The sequence below is a fragment of the Amaranthus tricolor genome, chromosome 1 (genome assembly GCF_026212465.1).
Source record: "Amaranthus tricolor cultivar Red isolate AtriRed21 chromosome 1, ASM2621246v1, whole genome shotgun sequence".
NCBI classification, from domain to species: domain Eukaryota; kingdom Viridiplantae; phylum Streptophyta; class Magnoliopsida; order Caryophyllales; family Amaranthaceae; genus Amaranthus; species Amaranthus tricolor.
In genome coordinates, this window is record NC_080047.1 from 13,622,979 (window position 1) to 13,635,823 (window position 12,845).

Genomic DNA, 12,845 nt, shown 5'->3' on the forward strand with positions numbered 1-12,845 from the left:
TTGCTCTGAATTCCAACAGGCGATAATAATAAAAAGTGAAAAAGCAATTTATTATTCAAAAGTCTACCTAGTACATCAGATAAAACTACTACAGATTACAGAATGGACTGGTTTGTTTTAATACTTGTCAGTAGAGTCATTTATGAACTTAGTTCCACTTCCATTTAATTGACATATTTATAGCGCTTAACATTTGTAAAAGGTAGTAAAATTAACTTTAACATACACAAAAATAAAAACCTCCATCGAGTTTCTCTGCACCAATAAGGGATTTTTGCCTCCATACAATATGGAGAAAGGATCATGCCCAGAACTGAAACATTATCAACACAATGATACAGTAGTAGATAGAAACATACAATATATCACAAAATAATGAAAATTTTCTAAGATGATAAAAAGCGTTCCATAAATCTGGTACTTTTAGTATCTGCACCTTTCTACAGTAATTAGGGGCTTGGGGAAGGTTCTAGAGAACTAGACTACGACATAAGTAATTTGTCCCTTAGATCAAAGATTAACCATTATTGCGAAAGAAGCTTAGAGTCACAAGCTACGATTTTTACTCGGCTGACATTTTCCTGCAACTCCTCACTCTTGAACAATGCATCTTGTAAAATGAAAGTCCACACATTGTCACAGAATCTGTAGGTGTGGAGATGTCCCTACAACAAATAAATTGGGATCAGAAAGTTGTAAAAAAATTCTATATATACAAGCATTTTCTTAACCCCGGAGGAAACTTGTGAAATATGAGAAAGATTAAGATAGCATTTTCTTCACATGGGGGAAATCCAGACGAATCTAATGAAATACGAGTGAATTCAAGACAAGTTATCCAAAAAAAAAACCGAATTTGGAAGCACAAGAGCCTAAAAAGCCAAAACAAAATGAATGAGTCCAAAGAACAAAAGCAGTAAGGCAACACAAGGCCATAAAAAAAATTAGTTGCACGTTGATTTTATACGCTAAAAGTTCATGCGCAACGAAAATATGAATGATAAAAAAACCTATGGACTTCTACAATGATGGTGAGCAGTATCTGTTAAAATAACTACGAGGGCTGTCCAGCATATTCTCTCATTAGCCATCTTGATAAGACTAAGGTATGTCATCTCCAACTTACTTCAATTAAGTTAATTTAAACCCTAATAACTACCGTTCACTTCAGCTCTAGTAATTTCAAATCACGTTTATTTCAGCACAAATTACTTTAGGTTGTGTTTGGGAACATGTATTTCATTTCAAATTCTTAATGTTAATTATAGAATCATAAATGAGGAATTTGAGAATGACAAGGTTTAGCAAGTCATTCTCAAATTCTCAACTTTAACTACTTTGAAAACAATTGTGGAATTGACTCAAATCCAAATTTGAAGTTTTTTGATTTGCCAAACACTTCATTTTCATTTGATCCAATGCTAAATTTCCAAATGAAATCATCATTCCCAAACATAACATTATTTCATTTAAGTTCAACACTAATTAGATCAGTTCAGTTCATACAATTTCAATACCTGTAAGTTTAGTCCAATTCAGTTGAGCATCAATACATCCAGTTCACTCCAGCATATTTTAGCCAGGTAATTACTGCTGAACTCAAATGAAGAAAAAAATGACACACTATATCATTCAATATTTGAAAAAAAAAAAACTCACTATGTTCAACACCTAGAAGGCCAAAACGTTGTGCTTAACACCATAAGGTCCACTATTAAAATCCGTCGATTCTACCGCTTCCATGTGTAAGCTTTAAGTCATAACTATGGGGCTGGCCTCTAAAATTATGCAACCACAACTCTCATTATATAGACTTTAATCCAAGTGATTTCAGAAATAACATAAACTCAAACATAGTTAAAAAAAAGTTTTTTGTTGTAATTCAGTAACAGTCAAGATAATGCGGTAACAAGGGCGATGCATATGTTGCACCGCTAATATCAACCAAGACCATGTGATATTTCTAGAACTGGCCTAAAATGCAGTTTTTTTAAAACCTTCACAAATCGGGTAGTATAAGGTATATTTGGAAACCTTTGCGACTTGGCCCATACCATATGATGTGGCCTTATTGGCTTATTCTAATACTATGGACTCAAGTGAGACAATCATTCATGAACATTTCTACACATATGACTAAATTGCTAACTGAAAACCAACAGTACCTTGATCATCCTTAGTTGCACACCAAAATTTATATCTAGTAAACATAAAATTCACTAAATGTTCAATCACCTACAGCTAAGAAGTAAGCAGCTAACATTACAATCAAAAAAGAATACTTTCATATTCAAATTATAATTGTTTAGACTTAATATACAGGAATGATACTCCTACATATCTGAAAGGTCCAATGCGCAAATGCTAAAATATCAAGCTCTAATAAATACATATCCTTCATTCTGGACAGGGAAAACATCTTTCAAAGAATGTTGCCTGGACATAAACATTCGATATTCAAAAAAAAAAAACAAAGGACGGATCTAAAACCAATAGCCACTTAACCTTGGAATGACAATGGAATATCTTCTTAAAAATTAAAATTAAAATCATAAATCCTGATTAGTTGACTAACAAAATTGTCCCAATTTAAGTACTATTCATACTCTAGCTACTAACTTATTGCCTCCTTTCTCACTTCCTCACCCCTTTTCTATAGTTGACCAACTTCCACAACCCCATGCTTACTAAATTTTAGCATGTGTACGACATCTAAACATTTCATGTACATTACAGCTAAGGCAACAGACCTCACAAAATATCACTAGGTTAATCATATGAAAAAAGCCAATAAATCCACGAGCTGTGAAATCTTTACATTTTAGATCAATCTCTACAACAAAAATACAAGAGAAAAGAAAGAACGATTTCAGGCTAGAATAATCACATCAAGTGCATGTTTAAACAAAGAACTTTTAATCAATACTTTTCTCTTAGAGATTGTGGAATAGAAGAGAACAAAATAGTCTGTAACTTATAAGTAACTGAATGAGAGTTTTGCATCACATCAAAAAGAAAATCATAGAATCCAGCTCTGTAAGTGACTGTAAAACATATGGAAACTACAGGGGATTGTAACAAAGGCTTTTTTAATTTTAGAAATGGAGAAGGAACGAGGGAAATGTTTGGTAACATAGAAAACTAAAATGTGTAGTTTGGCTATCTTGATATAGCCTTTAGATCTAAGATAAAAAGAAAAACGAAAGGAGTGAAATAACACAAATTAAGCGAGGGAGGAAGAAATTGATAGCTTGCTTGGAAATGCATCGCCAAAGATAAAAACTACAAAGAAGTCTAATTGACAATCTCTGCCATAATTCTCATCAAGAAATGGTCGAAATTTAATCAAGTAACATAGTTAGGCTATTTAAATTTTGGGACTTCTGATTTGAGGTTCAATTTGAAAAGCTTTCATGCAATCACTTGAGGGTTTTGGTCGAATTTGAATCTAAAATATATAGTTAAATCTATTTTAAAGAAGTCACAATAATCTCATGCTAATATATAGATCCCTGACTAGACCCAAAAGCCAAAAGTAGTACAAGCACCTAAACCTACGGGTCTTACGCCATCTTGAAGGGGCACACTTTTGAATAACTTTGTGTTGTGCAATATATCAGCCTTATCAAAATCATCTAGTAAAGGTATTTGAGGTTACCTTGACTATAATATAGACGACGACTACTGCAAAACCGTTTGCATTGACTATGAAAGTGATCCACAACCTAGATTTTGAATAATAGAATTCGTAGTAGGTTAATTCACTACTACTGTGACGAAATTTATTGCTCGACTCCTCTTGTTGGCACCAACAAACTATTAGCTGAATTGCGATTCAAAGAAACTCATGAAGCTTCACAAACCTTCAAAGAATTTTGCATAAGAAGCACTTACAACAACTTTCCATAACCAATTGGAAAATGACATTAGTGCTAAGGTCAGCTTCTCCTAAACAACACGTCTAGAATAGTTATAGGACCCATTTGAAATTAAGGTGCCAACAATAATTATGGGCCTTGATCCATATCTTTAGAGGAAACGTTCCTCAAACGACGTTGTTCCATTCTACCCTTACATCTTTGCACTTGTTAACTCTTCAACTCTATGTTTTAAAATCAATGTTAATTTTTCACATCCTTAAACTTCATTGGAAAAATATATGTTCAAGATTTTAAAGTGATTTATGTAAAATAATGGCTTAATGGATGGTTTTCAACCGAAATAGCTCAATATTAGCTAGTACATAGCTTGTATGTTAGTAAGAGCTCCTCACTTTGTGAGGGGAATAATAAAGCAAAATGTCTATTGACGAGGAAGAGTAGGCATTGATGTGTGTTTTGTAGTGAGCGCTAGGCTCATTTAGAAGAATCCCTACCTCGTATTACATGAGCCATTTGTAATATTTACATATATTTTCTTTCGAAAAACCTTTTGTACTTGTCATTCGAGACACACTTATTTGTAGCATTCCATGTTTTTGTTTTCATACCCCATTTTGTATTGTATTGTATTCTTTCTTCAATTTAAAAGATTTTCTTTCAAACCCTAAGTACAAAATGTTTATGTTGCCAAATTGCCATTTTCTCCCTCTTTGCCCTTGATATAAGTGCACACTACTAAGATATTGTGTAGGTTGTGTATCGTGTTGTGTCGATGCATGAGCTAGCTGTGTGAGTCAGTCTAGTCAGTCGAATCTTGATGTTCGATAGAGTTTAAGGTTAAAGATTTGACAGGTATAATCACAATGGTCGCATAAGCCTAACCTATCCACTTTTTACCCAACGACATCTAATAATTTTAGTGACATCTTGATTTATCTGAAAGTATATGCTAGGGTCGAGCCCAATATATGAAAACTTAGAATCATTCTTTCGAAGTTCAAATCAACATTAGAGCGAAGTGGCATCATATATAAATCCAACAATATCTACATCACCTTGTCCCAATTCTATTATTCAAACAAGCAATTAAGATGAAGATAGTTTCCTAAAATAGAATGTATTTAAAAACGAAGATACGATAAGGGAGATAAAACGGAGTTGGTTTAAGCAAATGCAACAACTAAGATCTAACCATAAGTTGCAAAAATGCACCGATAAAGAAAGTGGATTGCAGGAACGTGGGAAATAGGGATCTCTAAAAAACGAAAGCTAAAGATGACATGAATCTAAAACCATCACAAGAAAAAATCTAATGATACACATGATATAGAACTCCAAATTTCGCACATAAGGGCTTGTATCCGAAAACTAAGCGTCTCATTCATTGTCACATGATTTGCTAAACTCCTCGCAAATTGCGAATCGAAAAAAGCAAATTATGGTCGGATTTGGGTTATTTTTGGACAAATTTGAGTGAATTGTGAATTAAAAAAGCGAATTAGCTAGCGAATTATGTTACATTAGTCTCAATATCATCACAAAAATTGTGTCCAAGTTGCATCTCTCTATGAAATCCAAAAAATAAGTTGCCCTTATTTCTTCCATCACGAGATGATGAAGCAGCTAACAAGCCACTATTATCACACTTGGGGAATGGTCACACAAAGAGTTGCATTTCATAGCCATGCATCCCGCTAGTATCAAAACAGATAACTCCCAACTCCATCTCTCTTTATGTGGTCCGACAAATATGCTAAACTTATTTCTTTAACACATAAACATTCATTCATTAGGGCCAGAGCCGCATACCATCAGGAAATTCAGAAAGGAAAGCCAAATTGCACATCTATCTTTAAAAAAACTACAAGCAGAGAACTTACTGATTTAAAACGAAGCACCGCAAGCAAGCAAAAATTGTAATTCCCACATGCTATGATAAATTAAAGCATCTAGAAAAAGTAACTAAAATACTATATAGTTTCTATCAAACCAACTAGCATGCATTTCTAGAGTTATTCCACAGCTTATGTAGATTGTAGACAACTTTTTGATAATATTACCAAAAAAAAATCCAATCCTAGGACAGAAACCAGTAAACCACCCAACTCCACAGGATCTCATCCACATCAATTCAGCACATTTGAAGCACATATCTCATGCTATAACAGCAAACCATGAACATTACAGAACATAAGCTTCAACTTAGCATTCAACATATTCCAAATATTTTGTTTGCCTCTTCCTAATAACCTAGGGAGTAGGTACTAATGGTGACCTTAGTCCTTACCTTAATGGTGACCTTAGTCCTTACTTGAGACTCAAGAGCTTCTGTCATCGACTGCAATACCAAAAAAGAAAAAGAAAAATTCATCATGAAATAAGAAGAAAAAACATTCACCAACATTTCAACAATGTAAAACAATGTTTACCTTATCGAATTGTACAAGAACTTGAATGGCAAGCTCGGGGCTGAGAGTGCCATTATGAACCATCTCATCTAATGTTTCAGTCAAACACATACCAATCGTGGACCGTCGGTAAAGCTCAAATGTCGCCATTAATCAAGATCTATCCGGTAATTTCAACCTAATCAACACAAAAATTCCAAGAACCTCCAATTTAAGTATGATATTAATGAAAAGTTCCTTCTAAATCATTAATGATTAAAGAATTCACACAAATTGATCAACAAAAATAGTGAGATTCGAACATGAAATAATAATTCAGAAACATAGAGGAAGAACAAAAGGATTTGAAAAAATTACGATGAATTGGAAGACAATCTGGAATGTTAATATGACTTCAGCTTGCAGTCCCGTTGTCGGGGGAATGGAGATGTTTGAATCTGTGGTTTGAAATATGAAATTTTTGAAGGGCTTTTATACCCTAGTTTTTCCAGATGTGATCTTATATATAACCCGCTCAGTTGCTGACCGACCTTTTATATGGACGATATTACCCTCTGATTTTCGTACTATTAACCACTGTCGACCCGGGATTTTGTCACTACTCACTAGTCACTGTATTGACGTCATTTTGCCAATCTTTCACTAAACTCTCTCGTCCCCTCATCTAGGTTGCACTAAAACGGACACGGACACGGACTCGGACACGACACGGGTACGGGAAAACGCCAACTTAAAAATAGCGGACACGGGGACACGTAAATGGTAATATAATAAATATATCAAATTAAAGATAATTTTACAATCTTTCATTTGATATTTGTAAATAAACACTTTAAAAATATAAAACTCACATAACATTCAAATAAGAACCAAATAAACAACAGGAGTATTTAAAAATAATCATACAAACCAAATCAAAGAAAACCAAATAAATAGGTAAATATAAGTTTGATCATCACATATCATCCATATGACATCCATCATCATCCTCCGCTACAAAAGTAGTTTCCAATTCGGGCTCATCAAGAGAAAGATCCGCCATGCCAAGGCAAATAGAATCTTCTAGATTTCCAAAGTCATCTCCTCCAACATCCCACAACCTTGTTCTTCCCTTGTTATAAGCCTCACCTCTCCTTGAAAGCAAACGAAGATTGTTATGAATGTACACCAAATCTTGAGCACGTTTTGGTGCAAGTTTGTTTCTAGTACATGAATGAATGAATTTATATGTGCTCCAATTCCTCTCACAACAAGAGGAAGATGATGGTTGTCCTAACAACTTGAATGCTAATGCTTGAAGCATCGGAACTTGTGAGCCATAAGTTGCCCACCAATGCTTTGGAGCCATCATGTACATATCATTCAAGCACTCTGGTTCGGTAAATACACCACCATCTCTTGCCGAGAAAATAGCATACTCCATATTAACCTTTCTTCTATCTTCCAAGTCTTGAAACAATCTTCTGAAGCAATTAAATCTTTGTGTGAAAATTTCATTGTCAAAATGTGGAGCAACTCTACCGGGGACCTCTTTAAGCCACACGTCACTATAATACCTTTTAAATACATAAAAAAGAAGAAAATTTAGTTAATACATAATCTAATGCTTTAAACATTTAAACATACAATATGATCTCCTTTACCTTGGATTCAAAGAATGTGCCAAACAATGAAGTGGAGTGTTGCTTTTCTTCCAACGGCTAAGAAGTATTGTTTCGACCACACTAAAGAAAGAAGAATACTCATGCCTTTGTTTATGCTCATGGTTATATATGATCTCCTTCACCTTTGAAATCATTGAATCCCATTTTTCATATACTAGATGAAGGGATGCTTTGTCGGTATCACATGCTCTTATCATTTCATAAATGGGACGAGTAAAATCAAGGATGTAATCAACGTTGTCCCACCAATCGTCATTTAGAATCTTTTCCCTCACAAGTGTAGCTTGTCCACGATGATCATCACGATATGTGGACCAACTTCTTCAATGGCATCATTTAACAAACTAGCAATAAAGTCTTTATCCTTTACCTCTCCTGAGCAATCAACGGCCTTTAAGAACAGAGGACCAACTTCACAAGCTACCATGAGATTAATTAAAGGTCTCCTTTGTGGATCACTCCACCCATCACTCACTATACTTACTCCTTTTTCCCTCCAAGTAGCCTTTGTTGGTTCTAAAAGCCTTTCAACATTTTCTTTCTCTCTCTCTAACAAAGTGGTTCTCATTTTATTGTAACTAGGAGGCTTGTAACCAGGAATATTATTTGTGGCAGCATAGTTGTATGAACTAACATAGTAAGGGTTTCGACAAAGGTTAAAAGGCAATCCTCCAGTAAAAAACATCCTTGCTATCTCAGCATCTAGGTTGTTTCGAGCTTGTATATCAAAAGCTTTGGTGATTGGGTTGTCAGATTTTCTTTTCTTGGCATATGAAGTTGGTGAAAGAGAAGCTTCGAAAGACAAAGAATGACTAGGAAGTGGTGGTCTGTTTGGTTGTCTACATTCTTTATATTGCTCAACTTGTCTTTCTAAGTTTCTCATTTGCATTCTATCCTCATTTGTTACATTAGGACATTGATTAATTCCACCTTTTGCAACTCCCATCAAATGTGCTCTAACTCTAGTATATGAACCACTCTTTATTTGTTTGCAAAAGTTGCATTGCCAAGTGTAATTACCCCCACCTCCACTCATTTTTTCTCCTTTATTAACATATTTCCACAAAGGATAATAACAGAAATCACCCTCTTCATTTGTAGCATCACCACTTACATTGCACGAATTAGAGCCACTAGCCCCACTACTAGACATGATTGAACTCTTCAAATTCAAACAACCACAATTAAAGATTTGAAAATCAAGATTAACAAATAACACATTAACAATTTAACATTAAAAAAATAAATTCAATCATTTTTGAATTGAAATCAAATATTTAATACAGTCCTAAATTCCATCACATTACAACCTCAACAAAGTACAAGCTCAACAAACCGTTTTCTTAAGCCAGCAAACCGTTTTGTTTCAACTGTTTCACAGATTTACAATCCAATAGCCAATACAGTACATTTTCTTAATTTACAATCCAATAATTTCTTAATTGAACTCTTAATTTACAATCCAATAATTTCTTAATTGAACTCTTAATTTACAATCCAATAATTTACAGCCAGCAAACCACAATCAAAAAGAACAAACAATCAAGATTTAAAAATAAATGTTAAAACAACAACTCAACAAGATTAAAAATTTAAGATTAACACTAAGATTAAAGATTAAAACAAGATTAATATTAGGATTTAGGATAAAGAGTGAAAATACCTGAAACAAAATCAAAAATATCAATTTTTAGGGATTATTCGAACAACCCTACAGCAGCCAAAATCAAAAAGCACCGAGCAGCAGCCAGCACTATAGCAGCCGTCGAGTGTTGTAAGTAATGGAGGAGCAGCTGTCGGTGGCGGTGGCGTGGTGGAGGAGCAGCCGTAGATTTTTAGGGTTAGAGGAGTGAGATGAGAGCAAGAAAGAGAATTGAAATTTGAGAGGGAAATGGATTTGCAGGCTGCAGCGTGAGTAGTGAGAGGGAAAGGGAATACATTCACTGAGACAGTGAGAGAGTGAGTAACTGAATAGTTTATTTTCAACTTTTTCAATTTTTTTTTTAAATAACACACGTGTCCCTTGCCGTGTCCGTCGCATGTCCTTGCCGTGTCCGCGTGTCCGGAAAAATATTAAAATATTGGACATTTCATTTGGCGTGTCGGACACGGATTTTCGCGTGTCCGTGTCCGACACGTGTCAGACACGCGACACGTCAGCTGAATGCTGTGTCCGTGTTTCGCAGCCCCTCATTGAGCAAATATTTTAGATTTTGATATGAAAATTTTTCGAGCTAAATGTTGTAAAATGAATAAAACAGAGGAGTAGGTTTTAAGTCTTGGTCCATGTGTGAAATGTGGTTGTCATTAAATAATATAATGAATTAAGAGCTTTTTATGGGCGGTTGTCTGCGAAATTCAACTCATTTAATTTGAAATATTGGTGGGTTGACAATATTATTTAAGAAAAATTATCTAAATAATCTAATAATTTTATGATTTTCCTATAATAATTTCACATTGCTTAGCCATGAATAATTCTAACTTTAGGGAGTATTTGCCTAAAGTATGCTTGGGTAACTCGATGACCTGCTATAGTAGGTAATTCACCAAAAAATTAAATTGAAAATTAATGAAAAATTAGAAATTTTTTTTGAAAATTCACATAAAAAATTTTGAATACTTAAAAAAATCAGAAATTTTTTTAGCACTTTTTTCACATTTTTTCGACATTTTATTTTTATTTTTTTTTTAAAAAAACTTGCTATAACAAGTCATTGGATTACCGGATTCACTCTAGAAAAATACCCTCTGAAGTTGGGATTATTCATGGTTAATCAATTAGTGAAATTTTAGGAAAATTATGAAAAGATTGGATTATTCTAGGTAATTTTTTTTATTATTTAATTAATTTAAAATGTGGATGGACCAAGCCAAAAAGTTTAAGATTAATTGGCAGATTAGAGCAAAAAAACTATATACATATTTTTATTTAATTTTAATTAATAAAAACTTTTAGGGGGTGTTTAGTAGGTGGGAATAAAAGGTGGGAATGTAATGTAAATTATTATCCCATGGGAATAAATGTAGGGGAATGGGATTAGAACCCCTTACAGTCCGTTTGGTTAGTGGTACTAAATGGTGGTAATATGAATGATTTATAGTGTAAAATTTTCTCAAAAGTTCCATGTCATTCCCATGGTAATGAAACTTTGATCATAAAAAAGTTTTTTTGTTTTTAATTTTTCTATTACCACCTAATATCACTTCTCCAAATGGTAATGCATTGGAATGAATTTTATTAATAAAATGAGATAATTGAAGTTGGACAAACACGACCATTAAGGTATCCAAGTGAATTTTCAACCAAAATTATACTAATTTTCATTCTCATTATCATGATTTTATTACCACCTACCAAACGAGTGGTTAATTTCCTAGAAAATAATACCATGAGGGGAGTGGTAATAGGTGGGTGGGAATTAAGATATATGTAAAAAGATTAATTTATCCTTTTTTTAAAAAAAACTCAAACATGTTATTTTATTTTATTTTATTTTTTTGCCTACAAAACATGTTATTTTATTTAGAAAGGGCAAAATAAAAAAGTTAATAATTTATTAATTTCTTTATCACATGTACCGATATATTAAACAAGAACTTAAATGATATTTTAACAATTCTCAACAAATATTTCCCAATCTCAATTCCAAGTCCACCTTTAAATATCTAAATTCCCATTCCTATATAATGAACATCTCTTAATCCTACTTAATTTGAGTTTTCACGTGATTTAGCAAAATTAGGGTTTAGAGAATACATCACTCATTCATTTCATATTTCGTTGCAAATATGCAAAAAAAAAGGGAATAACATCCTATCCAAAGTGTAGACATAATGAACAAAACTAGATTTTCCAATCACATGAAGAGCCAACACCGGAACTTTTTCGATATTTTTTTTGTAGCTCTGAAGTACGTATTATTGCACATAAACTAAGTGGTGATGTTATTGGAAAATTTCAATATTGCTCTTTGCTTATATTGCATTAAAGGCTAATAATGGCATATTAAAAGAGATAAATTGAAGTTTATATGAAAAAAACGTCATTAATTTTATTTGATAATGAAAAAAAATATCACTATCAATTACCCTTATTTAAGAGTTTAATGACGGGCCACACAAATTACTACTTTATAAAAATAATAAAGTAACTTTTTTGCTATAAAGGGAAAGGGTTCAATTAATTGAAAACTATCAAATAAGATATTTAGTACAAGCAAAAAAAAGAGAATGAAGTATAAACAATATAAACAATAATTAGAGGGTTTAGATTAAGTTCATAAAGATTGTTAGAGTTTTCCTTTATCCATTTTTATTGCTACCATATACGATCCAACAAGTAATCTATGTGATTGTCTCATCGTGTGAAAGGCATATACAATCAACTAATTTTTATAAATGATTACTTTAAGATTATTTCAGTTGAGAATTTATATAAATAAATACTTGGCCATCATGATCATTATGTACAGCTTTTGCTTGCCAATGAAAAAATAAAACTTTATAGCACAGATACAGTTTATGGCAAACAAATTAGGCCTACCAAGATAGACAAATTTTATAATTTTATGCTTGCGATTCTGGTTTGTTAGTCGCCTAAACCTATCCATGACCAAATTAAAAAGAATAATATTTTTAAATTTGAAAACTTTTTACTATTGAAAATAAGAGCTTAACTATTGAAATTTTTAACTAGATATTATAAGATATAATTATAAATTCTTGAAATATAATTTAGGATATGTGTGGAGTGGAAACTATTTTTACTAATTCTTAGTGATTTTTACAAATTAAAATAACATTTAATGATTTTTTACAAATTGCTGTTGATATTAACTGATTTTTACTAATTAAAATTAATTTGTACTGATTAAAATATATTTTTACTG

The 12,845-nt window shown here is 32.7% G+C and overlaps 2 protein-coding genes across 2 annotated transcripts; both read right to left on the minus strand.

Moving 5' to 3' along the window:
- Positions 1-233: 233 nt before the first annotated feature.
- Positions 234-6,778, minus strand: LOC130815179 (transcription initiation factor IIA subunit 2). Its single transcript, XM_057681565.1, has 4 exons — positions 6,647-6,778; positions 6,311-6,467; positions 6,169-6,219; positions 234-665 (listed from the first exon to the last, which is right to left on the minus strand). The coding sequence occupies exons 2-4, from the start codon at positions 6,437-6,439 to the stop codon at positions 525-527; spliced, it is 321 nt and encodes a 106-aa protein (XP_057537548.1). The 5' UTR covers positions 6,440-6,467; positions 6,647-6,778; the 3' UTR covers positions 234-524.
- Positions 6,779-8,224: 1,446 nt separating this feature from the next.
- On the minus strand, positions 8,225-9,106 carry LOC130798632 (uncharacterized). The gene has a single exon (XM_057661734.1). The coding sequence runs from the start codon at positions 9,104-9,106 to the stop codon at positions 8,225-8,227; it is 882 nt and encodes a 293-aa protein (XP_057517717.1).
- Between the last annotated feature and the right edge of the window lie 3,739 nt (positions 9,107-12,845).

What these genes read in the sequence shown, in the direction of transcription:
- LOC130815179 (XM_057681565.1), bottom strand. Translation starts at nt 6,439, where the DNA reads ATGGCGACATTTGAGCTTTACCGACGGTCCACGATTGGTATGTGTTTG. An exon ending in TTCTTGTACAATTCGATAAG is followed by an intron (nt 6,220 to 6,310) that starts GTAAACATTGTT and finishes TTGGTATTGCAG; the next exon opens with TCGATGACAGAAGCTCTTGA. An exon ending in GGACTAAGGTCACCATTAAG is followed by an intron (nt 666 to 6,168) that starts GTAAGGACTAAG and finishes TATTTGTTGTAG; the next exon opens with GGACATCTCCACACCTACAG.
- LOC130798632 (XM_057661734.1), bottom strand. Translation starts at nt 9,106, where the DNA reads ATGTCTAGTAGTGGGGCTAGTGGCTCTAATTCGTGCAATGTAAGTGGT.